The sequence below is a fragment of the Lemur catta genome, chromosome 17, assembly GCF_020740605.2.
Source record: "Lemur catta isolate mLemCat1 chromosome 17, mLemCat1.pri, whole genome shotgun sequence".
Lineage (NCBI taxonomy): Eukaryota > Metazoa > Chordata > Mammalia > Primates > Lemuridae > Lemur > Lemur catta.
Window position 1 is genome coordinate 22,988,973 of NC_059144.1, and position 22,266 is coordinate 23,011,238.

At 44.1% G+C, this 22,266-nt stretch overlaps 1 protein-coding gene across 7 annotated transcripts in view; it reads right to left on the reverse strand.

Annotated features, from left to right (window-relative positions):
- Positions 1–38: 38 nt before the first annotated feature.
- Positions 39–22,266, reverse strand: part of ACSS2 (acyl-CoA synthetase short chain family member 2) — a 42,989-nt gene continuing 20,761 nt past the window's right edge. The window contains exons 3-20 of one of the 7 annotated variants that reach the window (XM_045528748.1): positions 13,957–14,048; positions 13,663–13,766; positions 13,334–13,406; positions 12,989–13,064; positions 12,714–12,828; positions 11,887–11,925; positions 7,969–8,106; positions 6,651–6,821; positions 6,213–6,346; positions 5,883–6,015; positions 5,745–5,801; positions 5,478–5,558; positions 3,840–3,948; positions 2,228–2,296; positions 1,721–1,897; positions 1,355–1,459; positions 1,041–1,115; positions 39–903 (exon numbers count right to left, since the gene is read on the reverse strand). In XM_045528748.1, coding sequence (XP_045384704.1) covers positions 776–903; positions 1,041–1,115; positions 1,355–1,459; positions 1,721–1,897; positions 2,228–2,296; positions 3,840–3,948; positions 5,478–5,558; positions 5,745–5,801; positions 5,883–6,015; positions 6,213–6,346; positions 6,651–6,821; positions 7,969–8,106; positions 11,887–11,925; positions 12,714–12,828; positions 12,989–13,064; positions 13,334–13,406; positions 13,663–13,766; positions 13,957–14,048 — 1,876 coding nt within the window. In that variant the 3' untranslated portion in view covers positions 39–775. The remainder of the gene's footprint in view (positions 904–1,040; positions 1,116–1,354; positions 1,460–1,720; positions 1,898–2,227; positions 2,297–3,839; positions 3,949–5,477; positions 5,559–5,744; positions 5,802–5,882; positions 6,016–6,212; positions 6,347–6,650; positions 6,822–7,968; positions 8,107–11,886; positions 11,926–12,713; positions 12,829–12,988; positions 13,065–13,333; positions 13,407–13,662; positions 13,767–13,956; positions 14,049–22,266) is intronic. The other 6 variants (XM_045528749.1, XM_045528750.1, XM_045528753.1 and 3 more) reach the window with 6 other exon arrangements.

Sequence of the window (22,266 nt, forward strand, 5' to 3'; positions counted from 1 at the left end):
TACTACACAGATACCTAAAAAAACAAGTCACCACCTTCTTGAGGTCACAGACTTTATTCCTACAACCACAGGGCTTGAGCATGACTAGGGCAAGAAAAGAGTTTCATCTGAGAGTGTCTCATGGGCAGGGCTCTGTTCAGGGGAGGGTAGGAACAGTACAAGGAACACAAGCTCCGCTGGCTCTAGGAAAAAACGTATCTACTCCTTCAAAGAAAAAGATGATCTGAAAACCGTCTGGAGACTGAACCTGTCCATACAGCTCCTGGCAGACAGTACTGTCGTCTGGCACAAAAGGGAATTCAGGCCCTGAACAGAAGCAGCAAAATATTTTAAAAATAATAAATTGTTCCTGAACTCACAAACCATTGTGTCTAAGAGCAAGTGCATGCCCAGTATAAGTACTGGTGCTTCCTGAGAGAGCTGACAAGATTACACAGCTGTCTCCCTGCTTCAGTCTGGGCCCTCACATACCCTCTGGACACTTAACTTGGTTTGGAGAGGTAGCCTTTACATCCCTGTTCTGGGCTGTGAGAACTCTGCAGTCTGGGGACATAGCAGTCTGAGGCTGACCTGGGCCCTGTCCCTTCTGACTGTCAGTCGAAGAAAGTTGTCTCCATATAGGGACAAAGCTGGTTTCCAGTCCCAGAGAGCTGGTCAAGGGAGGTGTAGTGTGGGTCAGCCCTGGCCTTCAGCACTTCTGGGGCAGGGGAAAGAGGATAGGCAAAACTTTGGAGAGCCAAGCAGGGGGAATCCTCGGTAAAGGACAGGATCTTATTCACTGTGTGGTCAGGCAGCGGTGGCTGAAGAGGTGATTGATGACAGATGGGTCTGCCACAGTAGATGTGTCCCCTAGGTCATGGTCATTCTGAGCAATCTTCCGAAGCACTCGCCTCATGATTTTTCCTGGGGGACCACAAGCCTCCGGTTACTTGGTAACAGCACTGACCCACACCAGCCCTGCCAAAGGCTTTCATCCACACACACACCCTGCCACCACAGGGCCTTGGCCCATTCCAATCCCTGGAGGTCTCTGAACATACCTGAGCGGGTTTTAGGCAAGCCGGGTGCATTCTGGATGTAGTCCGGTGTGGCAATGGGGCCAATCTTTTCTCTAACTGTAACCAACAAATCATTAAACGTTTCTTCAGCACCCTTAGCCAGACTTCCAAAAACCAAGATAAAGACAGCTCCATTCCCCACCTGTTTCCTCTTCAAGGCCCCGCCCACAGAGTCATTCCCAGGTTCACTGCCCTTCTCTCTCTCTCTCCCCCCACCCCCACTTCTCAACACAATGTCTCTTTACTCTCTCATTTTATCTTAACCCCCTTCATGGAACTCAGGCTCTAGAACCAACCTGCTAGTTTAAATCCCAACTTTCTAGTGGTATGGCCACGGGTAAGTGATTTAACTCCTTTGAGTCTCAGTTTCTTCATCTTTAGAATGAGGGTAACAGTGAGATCTGTTTCACAGGAATGATTGTAGGGATTAAATAGAGTACTGCATTTGAAGTACTTAGCCTGATGGTGGCACAAAGTATTCTATAAATGTTGGTTATTACTATTATCCTAGTGGAGACTAAGTGGGAAGAGGGCAATCAGCCCATGGGGCCCCCTGGGATCTGTTCATGGTTTGGGGAACAGCTCGCTCCAGCCCCTCCCTGACAACTTGCAGTGGGCCTCCAAGACAGACTCCATAGTCCCTGCCCAGGGAGGCTCCTCACTCTGCTTTTTGAGCTCCTCGGTGAGGGTAGAGCTGAAGGTGTGGCCATCACACAGGGTAACAAAGCAGTAGAGGCATTCACCCTTCACAGGATGAGGGTGGCCCACCACAGCTGCCTCTGCAACAGCCTCATGTTCCACAAGTGCTGACTCCACCTCCGCTGTACTCAGCAGATGTCCTTGACAAGGGAAAGGAAGTGCCATGAGAGAGATCCCAGCCTCTCCCCTAGCCCTTGCTCCACCTGTTCCCGTGAGGCAATCCTGGTCTGGTCAGATGGAGAAGGCCCTTCATTCATTCCTCATATATCATGCTTCCAGTTACCCCACCATGCCAGCTCCCCTCCTCTAGGCACATTCCAGTGTTCATCACTATTCCTCCAAAACCTTGGCCCCAAACTGAATGCCACATTTCATACATGGTCTGGCCAAAAGACACTCCTGGCTCTCTCAGAAGGCTTTGGGTGGGAGAATAGAGCTAATGAGATGGGAAGGTGGTCCCTGGCCCTCACCAGATACATTGAGCATGTCATCAATCCTGCCAGTGATCCAGTAATAGCCATCCTGGTCCCGCCGGCAGCCTGGGAAGAAATGTACAACATAATAAATGCCCCACAGTAGTTTACCTGATCCATATTTCCAAACTGCCACACTCACTGCTATAAACTTCTAACAAGTCTTCCTGCTTCCATTCTTGCCCACTATGGTAGCCAGCCTCAAAAATGACCCCATTGGTCTCTGCCTCTTGGTTTTCATAGACCTGTACAGTCTTCTTTCTCACTGTACTAGGGTTTGTCCGTGTGATCAATAGAATTTGGCAGAAATGATAAAGATGTCAATTCTGAGATTAGGTTATAGAAGACACTGTAGCTTCTGTCTTGGTTGTATGCTCTCAGATCATTTGCTTGGGTAAGCCAGCTGCCATGTTGTGAGAGGTCCCTGTGGTGAGGAACTGAGGGTTCCTGCCAACAGCCACAAGAGTGAGCATGGAAGTAGGTCCTCCAGGATCAGTCAGATCTTCAGGGGACTACAGCCCCTACCAACAGCTTGACTGCAACCCTAAATGAGAACCACCCAGCAACACTGCTCACAGATTTCTAATCCTTAGAAACTGTGTGAAATAATGTATTTGTTGTTTTAAGCTGCCAACTTTTGGGACAATTTGTTCTATGGCAATAGATAACTAATATAGCCATCTAAAGTCTGTTCTCCATAAATCAGGTAAAGTTATTTTCTAAACAATAAATCAGTTCTTACCACTCTCCTGTTTAAAACTTCTAAAGGTCTCCCGCTGTACTTTGAATAAAATCCACACTCCTGACCATGGCCCATGGGATATTACCTACCTCTCCAACTTCATATAATATTCCCTTTGCTTGCTACACTCCAGCTACACAGGCTCAATCCATTTCTCAGCCATTTCAAGTTTGTGTTCCTCTACACAGAGCACTCTTACTCTAGATTTCCCCATGCCTGGTTCCTTTTCACCCTTCAGATCTCTGCTCAAATGTCACTTCAGAGAAGCCTTCTCTGACCATCCCATGAACAGCAGACATCCCTGTGGGAACTCTTTATCACATTAGCCTGTTTATTTTTCTTCATAGTGCTTATCTCTGTCAAAGATAGGCTTATTTATTTGTTTGCTGGGTTTATTGTCTATCTCCCCTTACTAGACTGTAAGCCCCATGAGAACAGAGATTTTCACTAAATTATTCATGGTAATATCTCCTGTGCTTAGATCAGCACCTGGGCATAGTAAGTACTCAAATATTATGGGTGAATAGATTGGTGGATGGATAGATAGACAGGCTGCAAACATGGGACACATGACATAATAATACACACTGCCACATGCCCCATCTCTTTAAACAAACACAGGAGCAAGAAAGAGGGAGAACCTCTTTCCTCATACATCAAATCTCAGATGGCACCATGCTGAGACCATTCCTGCAATTCATTCCTGCTTTTACAGTCTTCTCTGTAGCTCTACCTGGATACCAGACACTGATATGTAGGACACGTTCTTCTCTGTTCTTCTTCACCACTAACAAACTTTTCATGAAAATGGCAGAGAAAGGTACATGTCTTAGTAGGAGATGCGGGAAGGGGATAGCCAAGGCTCACCATCTCCCGTAACATAGTACCCAGGGAACTTCTTAAAGTAGGTGGTCTCAAAGCGTTCATGGTTCCCATAGACTGTGCGCATGATCCCTGGCCAGGGCTGCTTGAACACCTGGGGAGTGAGGAAGGCACAATGATCACATTGGCTATGCTGCCTCACTGGAAGACAATCACAGCTTTGCTAAACCTGAGGGAAAGTATCCTAAATGCCACTCCTGAGATGTAGGACAAAGTGTAGGCGTTAGAGATAGATGATCCTGGCTTGGAATCCCAACTCTACCACTTACTAGCTAGGTGACCTCAGGGAAATAATTCATCTCTGAGCTTCAGGATCCTTATCTGTAAATCAGAGAAAATAATTTCTATCTTCCAAAGTTATTGTGGGGATTAAATTAACAGTATATGGAAATTGCCTAGCATAGTGTTCTATTAGTGATAAGCATTTAGTAAATTTGAATCTCCTTTTGGCTAATACCTCAGGAAAGCAGGTCCAGTTTGATGCAAATGAAAACAGTCATATAAAAAATTGGGACCCACACACAAATAAATAATTATTGCTCAATCAGTAACATTCTGGGGCAGCAGATTGAAGGGATGGATGGAATCCTAGGCTAAGAGTTAGAGGGCTTGGGTCAGGTGCGGTGGCTCACACCTGTAATCCTAGCACTCTGGGAGGCCGACCCGGGTGGATCTTTTGAGCTCAGGAGTTCGAGACCAGCCTGAGCAAGAGCAAAACCCCGTCTCTACTAAAAATAGAAAGAAATTAGCTGGACAACTAAAAATATATAGAAAAAATTAGCTGGGCATGGTGGTGCATTCCTGTAGTCCCAGCTACTTGGGAGGCTGAGGCAGAAGCAATGCTTGAGCCCAGGAGTTTGAGGTTGCTGTGAGCTAAGCTGATAACTCAGCACTCTACTCAGGGCAACAGAGTGAGACTCTGTCTTAAAACAAACAAACAAACAAAAAAAAACAGTTAGAAGGCCTGGATTTAAGTCCTGCCCCTGTTACTAATTTGCTCCTGGGAAAGTGAAATGGGGTGGGATGGTGGGGGTGTCTGGTGAGCTCCCCACAAGTACTAATATAACAATCACAACAGCCAATGTTTATCAATTACCAACTGTTAGGTTCTGTGCTAATGGATTATCTAATTTAATCAAGCAACCATAGGAGACAAAGGTATTATATCCCTGTTTTACAAATGAGAAAATTTAGGTTCAGAGTGGTTAGGTAACTTATCTGAGGTCACAGAAGAGGCAGAGCCAGGATTTGAACCCAGGCAGGCTGACTCCAGAGTCTATGTGATTTTCCACTATGTTATCAAGCCTCCTTTTTCTAAAATGTTTGTCAAGGGAAGAGTTGGTATTAAGTCTTCTAGCCCCAAAAAGGTACCATCAGGAATTGGAGCAGATTCTAAAAAGGCCCTTAAAGCCTCATATGAGGGCCAAAAGGCAGAGATTCAGGCCAAGTATCAAGAGCATCCAGAGGATTCCCCCCAGGGTCTCTCAACAGAGAACAAACCCCCAACCATGAAGCTTCAGTCCTGAGGAACTACTAGGTGAGCTTAGGTTATAAATGTGGAAGCCAAGTACCCTTGGTGGACCCTTTCCCCTTTGTAAAGACCGCCAAGGGCCAGGGCCTCACCAGATAACCTTCAGCTTCACCTTCCAACTCCTCCCCAGACTCATTCAGGATTGCAGGAGCTACACCAAAGAACGGGAAGGTCTAGAAGCAAACAGGAGACAAACCCAAGAAGAGGAATGAGGCAACTCTGACTCAACTCCCAAGGAGCCCCAGAGCCCCAAATTCCTCACATATCTATCAGTCTAGTCTCCCACTGTCTACCTAGGCCAAATGCCCCAAGATGCTACCCCTGCTTAGCCCAGGACCAGCCAGGAGAGCCTCACTCACAGCAGAACCGGGCTTCATGGGTGTGGCACCAGGGAGGGGAGTCAGCATGTGGCCACCCTATGGAAATCGGAGATCAGAGGTTTGAGTCAGTCTTCCCACATTGTCCCTGAACCCCAGCCTTCTGAACCCCTCACTCACTGTCTCTGTTTGCCAGAAGGTATCCACGATGGGGCAGCGCTGGGCACCTACCACCTGGTGGTACCACAGCCAGGCCTCTGGGTTGATGGGTTCACCCACTGTGCCTAGTACCTGCAAAGATGCCCGGCTATGCCTTGGGCAGGGGAATGGGAGAGAGGAAGTCTGTAAGTACCACTGGGAGCTGGGATATACATGCCCAGGCTCTTCTCTTGCCCCCTCCCCTATTCAAGGTCAGGGAGTTGGGATAATGGAAAGGAAAAGATTGTATACAAAGGCCAGCACCTGGCTCTGAGGGATACTCATGGGGCAGCAACTGGGAAGGGGTCTCACTTGGTGACAGGCTCATCTCCATACTTCATGAGCAGACGGATGGCTGTGGGTGCTGTGTAGAACTTGGTCACCTTGTATTTGTCCACAATGCTCCATAGGCGGCTCACATCTGGGTATGTGGGGATCCCCTCAAACTGACCCCAGTGAAGGTTGGTCATTCACGGTCCTTCCCAATAGTCCCTCCATTCCCCACCATTCCCTCAGGTTCAGTATTTTGTCCTTTCTGACCAACTGTGTCTTCACCCTGACCAGATAAGCCAAGAGACCTTCCTTGTCAGGATACACAACCCCCTAAGGACTTTTCTTTCTCCAGGAAACAGATCACTGTGTAAGTCCCCCTGCCTCTAGACCAAGTAGCCTTGGAGGATAGTCACCCAGGATAGTCTTGTCCATCCCCCAGCTTGGCCAGGTGGCCATGGATCCCAGCTCCCTTCTCACCAAAACACTGGTGGCACCATTGGCCAGTGGCCCATAGGTGACGTAGGAATGGCCAGTGATCCAGCCAATGTCTGCTGTGCACCAGAACACATCCTCTGCGTGGAAGTCAAACACATACTTGAAGGTCGTGGCCACATAGAGCATGTAGCCCCCAGCTGTGTGAACCACACCCTGTGGGAAGAATGGGGCCTCAGGTTGAGGCCTTCTGCCCACCCCCACTGATCACCAAACAGAGGCTGGGCAGAGCTAGAGGAAGATCCTCCTCAGGGACTCTGGCCCTGCCAGCATCTCCTTCACAATATCCATCTCTCTTCCATCTCCTTTTCTCCATGTTCCCATTTCATCTTCTTTATCACACTCCTGATGTTATACATGTATATCAGTCCATCATTCACACCTGAAACCTCAGATGGCATTTTTCAGAGCCACCCACATTACTCTCACACACATGAACACTACCAGCACACTCACATCTAATAGTCTGTTATGTATCTGTGCCCACACATTCAATTACACAATAGCAGAATGAGTAGGGGGAAAACGACAATCCCCTTTTCTTACTCCTTCCCTACTCCATCCCTAGGAAGGAGAGGCCAAAACTGTGTTTCTAAAGGCCCACTGAGGGATATTCCAAAGTATATCGAGAGAAGAACTTAGGAATGGGGTGGGTGGAAGGGAGAGTAATGGGTGGGTGGAAGGGAGAGTTACAAGTCAATGGAAGGGTCAGAGTTTTCTTAAGTGTTTTCAGCTCCCACACCATGACCTGAAAGAGGATTAGATGTGAAAAGTACATCATGTGGAAGTAACTGAACTCTTAAGAGTTCAAAAGCCAAACTTGGTCTTAGAAGACCAAGAGAGATCCCTGTTGCCCACCCTTGACCTTGAGGTGACAGGACAGCTCTCCTTCAACCATACCACATTGGCATGGGGAAGAAACATCCATGTCAGCCACATGGATTGATCCTTTCCCCTTTCATGTCCAGACATGATCCACAGCTGCAGGTTCCTATCCAAGCTCTGCCCCTGTCTTTACACCACTGGTATCAATGGGGTTTCCCAGAGAGACTAGGCACCATGAAAGCCCTCACCCTCAAACTGTCTTACTCTGGGCCTCACCACCTAGTGATTGAGGATTTATGTCTTAATTTGATTTAGAAAAGGTAATGTTATATTTCTGAAACTCAGAGTTGTAGAAAAAAAAATCATAGCATTATGTGCTTCCTCAAAAACTCACTTCTCACCTCTATACAATACACACATACACATACATACACACACACACACACACACACACACACACACACACACACACACTTGCCTTGGGTTTGCCTGTGGAGCCACTAGTGTACAGGATGAAGAGTGGGTCCTCAGCATCACACCACTCAGGCTCACACTCATCCCCTGCCTCTTGCATGAGTTCATGCCACCACAAGTCAACCCCTTGGTTCCATGGGATCTGTAGGGAGAGGAAGATGGGAATGAAAAGGGAAGAACTGTGAACAGCTCAAGATGGGGGTAGGAGACACCCCTACCTGGCATCTGGAGGGACTGGGGTGGGACAGGTAGGTGGGAGTACAGGAAGGGAGGGAGAACCCTGGGAGGGGGGAACAGGGTAGAGAGAACAGGAGGAGAACCCAGGCTTACTAGATACTCCCATCTCCTTCCCCATCTCTACCCTCAACTCCTCTCACCTGGCCTCAGGCTGAGGAGGGCCCCTTGGTTAGTCCCTTCCCATCCTTCAATTCTCAGCTGAAATGTCATCTTCTTGGAAAGGCTCTACCTGAACAGTATCTGATAGATTCCTACTCCTAACTCTGCTATTAATATTATTAATGATCAAAGCACCATGTTTTTTCCCCACACAGCACACATTTCCAGTTATTTTATTTAGTTGTTTACTTGATTATTGTCTCCCCAACTAGGTAGTGACCTCTATGAAGACAGTGGCATGTCTGTCTGTTGTTCCCACACCCCCTCCACCATATCTCCAACATCTAGCAAAGTACCTGGCACTCAAAAGGTACTCGGTAAATTTTTTGTTGGATGAATGACAATGGACACACAGGTCTGCATACACACATATGTATTATGGGACTAGTGGCTCATCAGCAGGGATGCAGAAACCACACAATTCAAAAATGCAAAATTAGTTAGAGCTTGCAGGTGAGGTGGGCACCTGACCCTGTTAGTTAGAAGTGAAAGAGGTCAACAGATCTTGATCCAAGCACTTTTTCCTTCATGTCCAGACCCAATCCACAGGTGGATGTTCCTATCCAAGCTCTATCCTGGTGTTTACACCACTGGTTATCAATGGGGAATCCCAGAGAGACTTTTGCTTGAGGGTGCTGGTTCTATTCAGCAGGAAGCCTTGCTTCAAGTTGGTGGAGAAGGACCAAGGTAGACTTCTCTCAGTAGAGGAATGTCCCCCTATACCTGAGTGCCTTTAATAATTACTTCTGTCATCCTAAAATTTCTCTAAACTCTCCTTTGAAACTATTTTCCTTTCCTTTCCTAGCTATATCACCTCTCTGAACACAAGTTTTTTGAGTCTACTCTCTGGTACGTGAAGTTAGATTCCCTGAATTTGTCCAAAAATTACATTGGATTTCAATCCTAGTCCTGCCATTTCCTAGCTATATGACCTTGGGCAAGTCACTTTACTTCAAGTCCCTCTTTTTAAAAATGAGGATAGTCATTCTTGCCTTAATGGTCTCAAAATATTTTGTAAACATCAAAAGATAAAAGTATTATCTAGTAAACATCAAGTGTTAGATTGCCCCACGGGATGGAGGTTGGGCTGGGGTGGAGAAGACTGATGAATGTCAGGAGGGACAGAGGTTAGTTCAGTGACCGTTGAGAGATAAATTTAAGAGCATGAAGATGGGAAGTGTTTGGGATTTGCTTTAGCTGTCACAAAGTCCTTTCATATTCATTAGATTCCTATATGTTCAATGGCCCTGGCTGGCAGGTAAACAAGGCATATGAGGGAAACACCCTTAACCCATTACAAGGATTATGCTAATTTATTGTGTGCATATTTAGTTTAAAAACCCTGAAATGTTAAACATATACCTTAACAAATTAGAAAATGACTCTAACCACTCCTCTCTTTCTGATTTGAAGCTTCTGGCATATGAGCATTATGAGAATGACAAGCCTAGTCCAAGTGAGGATAGCATTAAAAATAAAAGGAAGAAAAAAAGAAGAGAGAGAGAAGCTGCCTGCCTCTAGAAAACATAAGAATATACCCTATTTTTTAGTGGACGATCCATGTAAATCTACACATACATTGTCATATGGATACTTTTTTCCCACCAAATGATCACTTGAGATGAGGGATTACAGTATTGAAGGAGAAGTGTCAATATTTCTTTGGACAAATGGTGTTGGTCTACAGTACTGTGAACTGTCATAGAACAGGCACCAAGTACATGTGAGGGCAAGGCATAGTTAAACTGTGGCTTTGCTACAAGGGCACTCTTATAATCTTATGAAATTGATTCCTCTGTGGGTGTGTCAGTGTTGAACAGAGTGGAGGGGGGAGGGGACTCCAGGTGTGGAGCTGACAACTAGCACCAGGAAACAGAGGGAGCCAAATTAGTGAAGCAAACGTTGGGATTAGGTGTGTGCCTATGAGGCCCAAGGCTTTGAACCAGGAAAAGGTTTATTTTCTAAAATAAGAATTGAGGAATTGGCCTTTGTCCTTGGACCAGGATAGCCTCAGGGAAGGCAGCTGCCAGGCATGGGAGAGGAATATGAGGGAGCTCATAAGTGATATGGTTGAGGAGGGCACCTGCAAACTGTGCCAAACTCTCCCTTGAAGATTGCTTAAGGATGAAGGGGTTTGGAGCTCTGCTAAGATTTCTGCAGCTTTGACTGTAATTCTCAGACCACAAACCTTTTTAAGCCTAATTTTATGTTCTTTGGTTTTTTGGTGACTAGTTGTTTTCACCTCCAAGAAATAAAAATCCAGGATCATATCGCCTGAAGGTCTCTGGTATTGAGAATTACCAGAGTTTTTTTATGTTTTTTCTGGTCTCCCTTTTAGAAATGCCAGTCTGTTTGCTGTATCAAGGGGAAGCAAAAATAGCTAACATTTATTGAATAGTTACTGTGTGCCAAACACCTTACATATATTGACAAAACCCTATAGGATAGGTACAATTATTATCCTCATCTTAGAGATGGGGAAACAGAAGAAGGAGAGTTTAAGTAACCTGCCCAAGGTTACAGAGCAGCAAGTGGCAGAGCCAGGATTTGAACCCAAGTAGTCTGGCTCCAGAGCCTATAGTCTAAACCGCTGAGTTTGTTACCTCTTTCAAAAGAAGGGGATTAGATCCCTATCTGAGTTTTAAAAGGAAAACAGTGTCCCTTGGGAATCAGATCTGTCTCTACCATGCTAATGAGAATAGAGAAAAGGGGCTTATATCTACCATTAGCCTAAGAGATTAATCATAGCAGATTTAGAATAAGATACCCTTTGAGGATGGTAAAATCCAGAGAAATAGTGTGTTTTGTGTTAGTAAGGTAAGTGTTTCCTTTTATGTATGTATTATCATTTCTCCATTACTGAAGTCCAGAGAGGAGAGGTGACTCATTCAAGGTCATACAGATAAAAGTTGGTCTCTGGACTCCAGGCCCACTTTCTCCTCTATACTAATCTGCTTTGAGCACCCACTTATGGATCTCCCTTCTTAGAACCACTTACAATGTGACTTTTGTTGAGTTTAGTTCTTAATCATATCACAGAGTTTCACGTAGTTTGTAAATCCCAAAGTAGTATATAAATGTATTTAGGAATCTTCTCTGGGGCCCTGTATAAAACTTAGATTTTCATTTTAATACATGTTTAACTCCCCAGCTTGATGGTGAATTCGTAAGGTCCAGGTCTGTACCTCTTCTACCTGCTCCTTATCCTGTCTCTCTTGGCTCTGCATAGTAAATGCTTTCTGACAGGTTACCTGGTCCCCTCTTCCACAAAGGTCCTGAGCAGCAGGAATGAAATAGGTTCTGTTGCTACTCCCTGAGATCCATGCTTTATGCCAGTTCACAGAGGCAGCAACAAGTATTTGATTTCACAACCTTTCATAGTAGCTTAGATGGCAAGGGGCCCAGGGGCAAGAGGAAGGGGGTTAGGTCTGGCAGTCATCTCAATGGGGCAAAAAGGCGAAGAGCAGATGGACACACCAATAAACACACAGGGAAGCAGTGCCCACAGCAGTGCAGAAGTGGATACCTGGGGCCAGACACGCTTGGATTTCTCTTTCAGCTTACCCTGTTAAGAGCCCATGGAAAGCCTAATGAGCAAGGTCCAAGTATACAAGGAGTAGGAGGGAAGAGTCAGGGTACCCCAAACCCCTGGCTGCCTCCTTTCCCTCAGATTTCCCTCTCATTAGTCCTCCCAGCCTCCATTTTCCTGATCCTGATTCTAGCCCCTGTACATACAAAACTCCTAATGCTGTTTGGGCTCTCCAACTTCCCTAAATTAGACTATAGCCTCTCTAGCCCCAGGATCACCCAGAGCCCCTTAAGTCACAGAATCTCAGTAACCATCTGTCTTTTTGGACCCTAGAACTTTCATCCCGCATGCTCCTTAGACCTGGAGGCCACCATTGGGCTTTTCTATCATTCCCACCAGAGGCATGGGATCCAAAGCTATGAAGAGCCATATCTTGGGGGCTAGATCTTGGTCCTTCCATGGAGGGAATTCCCTAGGCCACAAAGGTAGCCCAACTCAAGTCACAGCCCAGCAATCAAGATGACTACATACAGTCACCCAAGTCAGACATTTCTAATCCATGCCAAGCATGAGGGTCCCCTGTGCCCATAAGTATACCCCAGTCAGCACAGGAGTCTCCCCTACAATCAAAGGCCTCCCTATCCTCATTCAAGGTCAAAGTCTTCCATCTCCCACCCTTCCCTGCCAGAGGAGGCATTCCTAGGATTGCTCTGAAATGCTCAGCATTATGATGAGGAAGCAAAGGAGGACATCAGGAACTTCCTGGGCAAGAAGAGAGAGGCAATTTGAGCCCAGAGGAAGGCATATACCAGTGTTGGACTCACCTGTACATCTGGGCATGGCCTCTTAATTGGGGGAGACTGGCTGGGGGAGTCACCCATGCCCAGCTCTGCCCGCCCCAGGTGCTTGACCACAATGCAGCATCTCACTGGGAAACCCCTGGAGGAAAGAAAAGCCTAAAGTGTTAACCTGGTTGGCTCAAAGAAGATTTGGCAAGACCCACCCATATCAATTTAGATTAGGGGGGACAAAGGGAACCTGCCACTGGGGAAAAGCTCAGTCAACCCAGGGCAATAGACAACTGGCCAAGCACACTTACTTCTCCTGACACTTCTCCAGGGCTTCGTCAGCCAGCTCCTTCAGGTTCACAAGTTTTTCCCCCCTGTAGAAAGCATCTTTGGGGAGCAACAGACATTCCAGGCCTTAGTAGGCACCACACTCCCCAGGGGGCACAATGTTCACAGAACCTTTCCTAAGTGGGCCTCTTGATTCTGGCTCTTCCAGCTGATTTGAGCTGACAGAGGGTCAGCTGACCAGGACCAGGAGAGGAAGGGCAGGCAGTTCCTTCCCTGTATGCTGAGCAGCCCCCAATACCAACAAGCTGATTGAAGAACAAGGCTCAAGGTATGGGAGTTCTAGAGAAGTGGGTAGGAGAATTAGTCACCTGTAGTGATGAGAAGGCTGCAACCAGAATCCAGGATCCTTTCACATAGAGACTCTGCAGAGAAGCCTGCAAACTAGGGAAGGGAAGAAAGACTGAGAGACAGAGAAGGAGTCCACAGGGATTGAGTAAACAAGGAAAAGAGTTGCTCATGAAACCTTCAGGATCTCCAACCCAGGGTCCTAGAAGAAACTGAATAACTGATATAAATTTATGATACAAACATAAGCTCCTTAGTTTGTTATTTAAGACTTTCCATCATCCAGGCCCAACCTACTTCTCCAGAATCCCATTCCCCACCCCTGCCCCTTTTCACCAGCCCAAACTCCTACCACAATGGAGTGCAAAGCCCCAAGGCGGGCACACGCCAGCATGGCCACCACAAGTTCTGGGATCATAGGCATGTAAATGGCCACTCGGTCACCTTTCTGAATGCCTGCAGGTAAGACACAGAACATGGACCATGAACCCTTCCTGCTGCTACTTGCTCCCTCCCAGCCAGCTAACCCCCCTCCCAGCTGACTGTTTCTCTTCTGCCATTACCAGATTCCGTCCATCTCTTGTCCTGTCTCCACAAGTCCTCAGACACCCCAAGGCGAGGCCCCCAGTCTCTTTCCCACACTCACCCTGTTTTCGGAGAACATTGCTGAACTGACACACTTGGACCAGAAGCTCATGGTATGTGATCTGGGTGGTCTCCCCTGGTTCATTGCCCTCCCTGAGATACACCAGAAAGAACCAGTGATTAGGGATACAACATCTTCCCCAAATGAGAAGCAGGAACAGTCATAAAAGCCACCCAGTAACATCAAAACCTGGGACTGTCCTATGAGGGTAAGCCATCTACTACTGCACCTTGAGCTGACTGGTCAGATACTTTGGCCTTTCAAGATACTTTATACATATGTTGTGTGTCATTGGAAAATGCACTGTCCATCTCTGATCCCAACTTTTTATGTTGATAAAATGGAATGATGGTCCCTTTTCTTCCATCCTAGGGAATCACAGATATGATTCTTCCTGACAGGTATCAAGACTGCACTGGTATTGTTGAAAGTAGAGTCTCCATCCAGATCACTTGCACCAAATCATCTACGGAGGTAATTGAAGCCTAGAGCAATATAGTAGCTTGGCCAAGGTCACACAATAAGTGGCAGAGCCAAGAATAGATCCTCAGGTCTTCTGATTTCAAGTCTACTCTTTCCTTCATAGTGTGGAGGACAAGGACTGGGAGGGAAGCCAGGCCTATTTTTACTAATAGAGGCAAAGAGTACTGACTTACTAACAGACTTACTTACAGTCCTTCTTACTAACAGGTTACAGAAGATTATCAACCTCTTTCCAGTTCCTGGCTCAATGAGTCAGTTACTATCCTCTCCTTGGCTTTAACCCTCTAGAGATAAGAGAAGCTAAACACAGAGAGCTTACTAAAGTGGGAAGGAGCAGGGAGAGAGGAAGCTGGCAAATGGCCCTGAATGCCAGAGGCAGAAAAGGCATTTCTTAACTGGCTCACTGACAAGTGCCACAGAAACTTCAGAACAGCTCCAGTTACAGCTGAATGCTGACATATACATACTCATGCACACATGTCCCATTATGCATACCACATACCAGCTCACCTGTGTGTACTCATTTGCGTAAAATCACATATACTAATAAACAAACATTCTAGGCCTAAAAGCTGCCCATCTATACACATAGGTACAAATAAGCATAAATACATGCACCCAGGACTCAAACATGAGCCCATCTACAAGTACATGTACCACATATATGTACCCACTTATGTGCACAGGTTGCCCCTTTAGAAATTCTCTATCAAATCATTCTGGGTTTTTTTTTTATGAAACTTTCCATTATTTGAAATTATCTCATGTATTTTATTTATTTGCGTATTATCTGTGTTCTTCACTGGAATATAATATCCATGGCAGCAGAAATCTTGTCTTATTCACTGCTACATCCCTAGCACCTAGAATAGAGTACATATAGAATAGAGTACACAGAGTACACCTGGTACATACAATGCACAGGAACAGAAAAGCACAACTTGTGGAAGTGCAGCTTACTTAAGCCTACTTCCAGCACGCCCCCCCCCCAACACACACACACAGACATTGTACATTCCTCTTCCTGGCTCTGGACTCAAGTTATACATTATATATGAGTACCTTACTCATTCCAGTGTCTTCTTACTCTGACATACACACCAGGCTGGGGCCCCTGGCTGGTTGGAAGAAGGGAGAGGGTAGGGTAACTGGCTTACCACAAGATCCCAAGACCTCTAAGATGTTAGAACACTTAAAAGACAAGAAATCGTTCCCTTTCCATTTAATTTTTCTATAAGAAAACAGCAGTACAAGTACAACAACACTTAGCCTCAGTTTAGGGGAAATAATAGGGAGGGACAGGAACTAGAAACTGGAGAATACATGCTCTGGAAAAAGGAGGCACCCAGGACCTAAACTTAGCTCCTGTTAAAGGAGGCATCCAGTACCTAAACTTAGCTCCTGTCAACTTTTGCCTTCTGTGAATAAGGGCTCAATGTTGCCAATTTTTTTCAATTTTTCAAGAGGCCTGGAATCTATTTTCATCAAAACTTCAGTTTTTAGTGTTGACAGCTAGAGCCAGGTGTGGTGGTACACACCTATAGTCCTAGCTACTTAGGAGGCTGAGGTGGGAGGATCACTTGAGCCTAGGAGTTCAAATCCAGCCTGGACAATATAGTGAGACCCTGTCTCAAAAAATAATAATAAAAAGAAAAAATGGCCTACTAGTTCCCACATGATCTTGTCCCTCATTATCTCTCTGTCCTAATATACAACTATTCTCTCTCCCTCTCCCTCTGCTCCAGCCACATGGCCTCCCAAGTGTTTGGCAAAAATACCAAGCACACTTAACCTCAGAGACTTTACCCTCTACTTGGAGCATTCTTCTCCTATATAACCACATGACTTATTCCCTGTCTTTGAATCATTGCTCAAATATTGACTTCTGGCCGGACACAGTGGCTCATGCCTATAATCCTAACACTTTGGGAGACCAAGGCGGCAGGATTGCCTGAGGCCAGGAGTTCAAGACCAGCCTGAGCAAGAGCAAGACCCCATCTCTACCAAAAAATAAATAAAAACACTGACTTTTCAGTGAGGTCATCCTTGACCAACCCATATAAAAAAGTACTCCCTGCCCCTACTCCAGCCCCAGGTTCTCCAAATTAATATCTTCCATAAAGTCTTCTTTAGTTTTCCTTTTTCCCCATTTACCTCAAAACTGAAAGTTCCCCCTTCCTCCCAAGGCCTTTTATCTCACTTTCTTTGTGATCTGTTTTTCTACCTTTTGTTACATTTATTTGGTCCTTATCTCTCCCATTACACTCTGAGCTTTTGTAGGGTAGGAATCATGTCTTCTTCTCTGTCTCCTCCAAGCATGGCCAGCACAATAAGTATTTAACAGTCATGGTTACATAATTGAAAGCCTGATAACTGATTAATGACAGGAAGACTGAGGCTCCCCTCTTTATAGGAGAGGGATAGTCACTGGATTAAAGATTTTAATTTCCTAGAACTACAAGTAAGGCACAGGATAGGAGGAAAGAGCTGAGGAAAATATAGGTGGGAAATCTGGGTTCTTTACAAAAGCATCAGAGGGCAGGCTCTAACCTAGTGAGTTATGCCTTCCAGAGGAAAAACACCCAGATGAGAAAGAGAGTAAACCTGTTACAACAGGAAAACTGAACTGAGATGTTTAGCTTATAGAAGAGAAAATACTGAGGGATATGAGAGCAGGTTTCAAAAATCTATCTCAATTGCTTCCACCCTAATGCAACCTAGATGACCACAATGGCCCACTAACTGGTATCCCACTTCACTCTTGCCCCCTTACAATCCACAAATCATCCAGAATCATCTACACAAACCAGATCACATCACCTCCTGCTTAAAACCCTTTAATAACTTCCATTGCATACAAAAGAAAATCCAAACTTCTACTGTGCCTTTTATCCTCTCCAACTTCATCTTGTGCCATTCTCCCATTCTGCTCACCAGGCTTCAAACACATTGGCCTTCGGACTGATAGAACATGCCATGTTCTTTAACTATCTTTCCCTAATTCTTCTCATGTTTCAGATCTCAGCTTAAATGTCACCTCCCTAGTGAGGCTTTCCCTAACCACCCTAAGTAGCCTCACCCCTTCCTGTTATTCTTCATCACAGCAGTTTATTTTCTTCATAGCATTTTTCTCAAGCTTTTTTTTTCTTTCTTTCTCTTTTTCTCTTTCTTCCTTTCCTTTCTTCCTTCCTTCCTTCTTTTTCTTTCTTTCCTTCTTTCCTTCCTTCTTTCTTTCTTTTCTTCCTTTCTTCCTTCTCTTTCCTTTCTTTCCTTTCTTTTCTTCCTTTCTTCCTTCCTTCCTTTCTTTCTTTTCTTTCTTTCTATCTGTTTCCCCTACTAGACAACAGGCTGCTTCTGAAGGGGGAGGCCAAGTTGAGTTTGTCTTGTCCACTGCTGCATCCCCAGTACCTTACACAGAACCCTGTATATAATAGGTGCTCAATAAATTTTTGCTGAATGAATCTGAAGGATTATTATGGGAAACAAGTGGACTAGTGTTATGAAACTATAAATGGAAAAGCTAGGTGAATTGAGAGAGCTCAATATAATCAAAGTTTTTCTGTCAGAGCTGTCCAAAGACAACGTGACTAGAGACTAAACAAGATCAGTGTTTCCAGTGATCACATAGTGTTAAGAATGCAGATTCCAAGATCTCACTCCACATAGCTGCAGCATAGGATTTTTCAGGTAGGGCCAGGGTAACCCTGACACCTACTGAATCATTCACCAAGAGTGGGCCTTGGAATTTTCATTTTACAAGCTCCCTATATAATTCATATTTATCGAAGTTTGAGATGACCTTTAAGGCCTTTCCAACTTCAAGATTCTTTGATTCTATAAAATTAAGAAATAAATGTGGGCCGGGCGCAGTGGCTCACGCCTGTAATCCTAGCCCTCTGGGAGGCCGAGGCGGGTGGATTGCTCGAGGTCAGGAGTTCAAGACCAGCCTGAGTGAGACCCTGTCTCTACTAAAAATAGAAAGAAATTATCTGGCCAACTAAAAATATATAGAGAAAAAAATTAGCTGGGCATGGTGGTGCATGCCTGTAGTCCCAGCTACTCGGGAGGCTGAGACAGTAGGATTGCTTAAGCCCAGGAGTTTGAGGTTGCTGTGAGCTAGGCTGATGCCATGGCACTCACTCTAGCCCGGGCAACAAAGTGAGACTCTGTCTCAAAAAAAAAAAAAAAAGAAAGAAAGAATGTGAAAGAGTTCTATGATCCATAAACCACTGCACAAATGTGAAGCACTTAGATATATGTATACCCTCAAGTCACTTTCCCTTTCACCAAGGAACCAGAGAATGGGAGCAATGTACCTTGACCAATTAGCAGCCTAATGTTCCCTCTGGGTACTTTTGCCCTAGCTGCAGTGAGGAAGGAGAAGGACTGAATGATGAAGTAGAAGGAGACACACCACAAAAACTGAATCACAAATCATTCAGAATACTAGAAGAGGATGGAGCTTTTGAGATCTACCACTCTATTTACACATGAGAAATCTATGCCACAGAAATGGAAAGTCATGGCCTCAAGGTTACTTAGCACATTAATAGCAACATTATTCTAAAGCAGTGCTGTCCAATGTGGTAGCCACATAAAGCTATTGAACACTTGAAATGTGACTGAAAAACTAGATTTTATACTTTAATTTTAATTACTTTAAATATCAATAGTTACATGTGACTAGCGGCTTCCATATTGACAGGACAATTCTAGAATCTAAATGTCTCTAGGTCAGGGACTCTCCAAATGACAGGCCTCCACAAGGGAGATGTTGTTTCTAATGCCAGAATTAGCACAAAAAAGAAAATAACAGTGCAGGAGCCCTGAGAACTGTGAGGTTGAAGACAACAACGGATAGGTGCGGTGGCATGCACCTGTAGTCCCAGCTACTCGGAAGGCTGAGGCAGGAGGATCACTTGAGCCCAAGAGTTTGAGGTTGCAGTGGGCTATGATGATGCCACTGCACTCTAGCCAGGGCCACAGAGTGAAACTGTGTCCAAAAAAAAAAAAAGTATAAACAACCAAAATGTCCATCCATTGAGGAATGAATAAAGAAAAATGTATATCCATACAATGCAACATTATTCAGCCATAAAAAGGATGAAGTACTATCCACGTTGTACTATGCTACTACATGGATGAACTTTGAACATTATGCTAAGTGAAAGAAGCCAGACACAGAAGGCCACGTATTGTATGATTCCGTTTATATGAAATGTCCAGAATAGGCAAAGCCACAGAGACAGAAAGTAGAGCAGTGGTTGCCTAGAGCTGGAGTGTAGGAAGTTGGGGGGAAATGAGAAATAACTTTGGAGTTTTTTTAGGGGGTGGTGAAAATGTTCCAAAATTGATTGTGATAAGGGTTGTATACCTCTGTGAATATATTAAGAATTATTGAATTGTATACTTTAAATGGGTGAATTATATGGTATAAATTATATCTCAAAAAAATCTCATTGTGATTTTGATTATATTTGTAATAAATGTATAGATTAATTTGATTATATTTGTAATAAATGTATAGATTAATTTGAAAAATGTAGACATCTTTACAAATCTTCCTTTCTAGAAATATTATAACTATTCATTCATCAGAAAGAGTTAGCACTATTCATTCAGTCATTCATTCATTCTGGCCTCTTTCTATTTACTTAAAGGCAACACTTGGCACTTATTTTTTTCTAGCATTATAGACATATGTACACATCTGCTTCCCTCACCGGATTGTGAGTTCTTCAATGGCAGACAGAATATCTTTTTATGTGTTTCTTCCTCAGTGCCTAGCACAAATTTTGATACATATTGGGTACCTGATACATAATTGTAAAATGAATGGATAAAAGAATGAACAAATTTATCTCTGCTCATAAGACTGGCTGGACCCAGGCTGATGAGAGACAGGAAATATGGAAGCAAAGAGGGAATAAGATAGCACACAGACTAAGAAGATAGATGCTAGACAGGCAGGAGAAATGGTAGACACAAAGAGGAAAAGAGTGTGGAACTTAGGGAATAGAATTCAGAGTTTCTTGAGCCTCTATGGTGGGCTCAGTCCTGGACTCTGTGCCATGGGAGAGACTGGAAGAAGCCCCTGGAGCTGAGGGTCAGGGTATGGGACTCTTGCCCTGCAGTCTGGGCTATAATTATACCCTGTCCTCTTACCAACTATTTTCAGGCCTTGATCCAGAGACCTTGTGCCTGGTCTCCTTGGCCAAAGTGGCTTTGGTGCCAGTTGGGTTCTGTATCTCTTCTCTCTTTCCTCTGCCTACATGCCTACTTAGAGGAAGGAAATCATATACACTTGTTCCTACCCTCCTGTGTCCCATGCTGGCCTTACCCATAACAAGTAAATGAGGGCAATTCTATCAGATCCTCTATTATCACAACATTTGGAATGCTGCCTAAAAGAAGAATATACCTAGAGCAGAAACAAAAAGTGGGAAGAATATCCAGGGGTGCCATTTTATATGTACATTAAGTCTCTCAAGTATAACAGACATATGCAAAAATATTCATTACAATGGTTCTCTGTTATCCAGGTCAATAGCACAGTTTAAATCATCAGTCCTCAAGCTAGTGTACTCTATTCCCATGGGTACCTGAGAAGGAAAATTTTAAGAGAATAAATGTCCAGATCCTCAACTTCCGTATGTAATCTTTCCTAACGCTGATCTGAGTTGGTTTTCCTTTCCCACTCTTTCATAATTACCCTTCTCCCACATTATAAAAGAATGTCACATTTCTCTCTTATCCCAACCTTTATTATGGTACAATGCTGAGGGTATAAAAACCTCCAGAGTGTCAAACAAAGGGACTATTTGAAAATGTATAACTTTGAGGGAAAGCCCCAAAAAACAAATCAAAGAGACCTTCTGTAAGAAATCAATATTGAAAGGAGTGGCATCTTAATTCATCCAGGTGACAAACTCATGGCAATACTACTTGCCTTATATCTATTAAAATTATAATTCAGAAGTGAAATAGTTATCCCAGGGTCATATATTAACATATTTATTTTAATTGAGAAAGAAGTTAGACAATTTCCAACAGAAAGTAAATCTGATTTGGCTGATTATGATGACAGTGATAACTGGCTATGCAAAACAGATTGTATGATGGACATTTTCTATAAATTATATGAGCTAAATTTGCAGTGCCAAAGTTTTGAAAGAGATATAAATAATATATGCATGTTATATACATGTATATTTTAGAAATTAGATTCTTTACAATTTTTCAATCTTAAAAAGTTTTTATATGTTAACTTTAAAACATTTGAAGAGTTATATAATTTTTCAAAATTCTTTTAAGTATACAATTTTAAGAGTTTAAGACTATTGCTCTAAATAATTATTTTTCAGTGGTACCCTGCCCTGTCCTCTACATCAGAACCATCTGAGGAGGTTGTAAACTGTAAGTCAGAGGTCTTATCCTCTGAAGATTCTGATTCAATAGGCTGCGGTGGGTCCAGGAATCTGGATTTTTAACAAGATTCCCAGGTAGTTATTTATACACATTATAATTTAGGAACCCCTGGCTCTGAATATGGAGTCACCAGATCTACATTTATTGTTTACCCCTAATTCAATACATAAATGTGCACAAATTTTCCCTTCTCTCTGAGCTTCAGTTTCCTTTTCTGTCAAGTATAAAATGGGAGAAGGGGGTTGGGAGGAGGGGGAAGGTTGGTGTTAGACTAAGTAATCTCTAATGTCTTTTAGACTCTTTGATTCTCATTTCTTCCTTCCAGCAACAGGGAAATGGACTCTCAAAGTCTGTTTCAAAGAAAAGAGGTAGACACAGAGAGGAAAAGAATGTAGAACT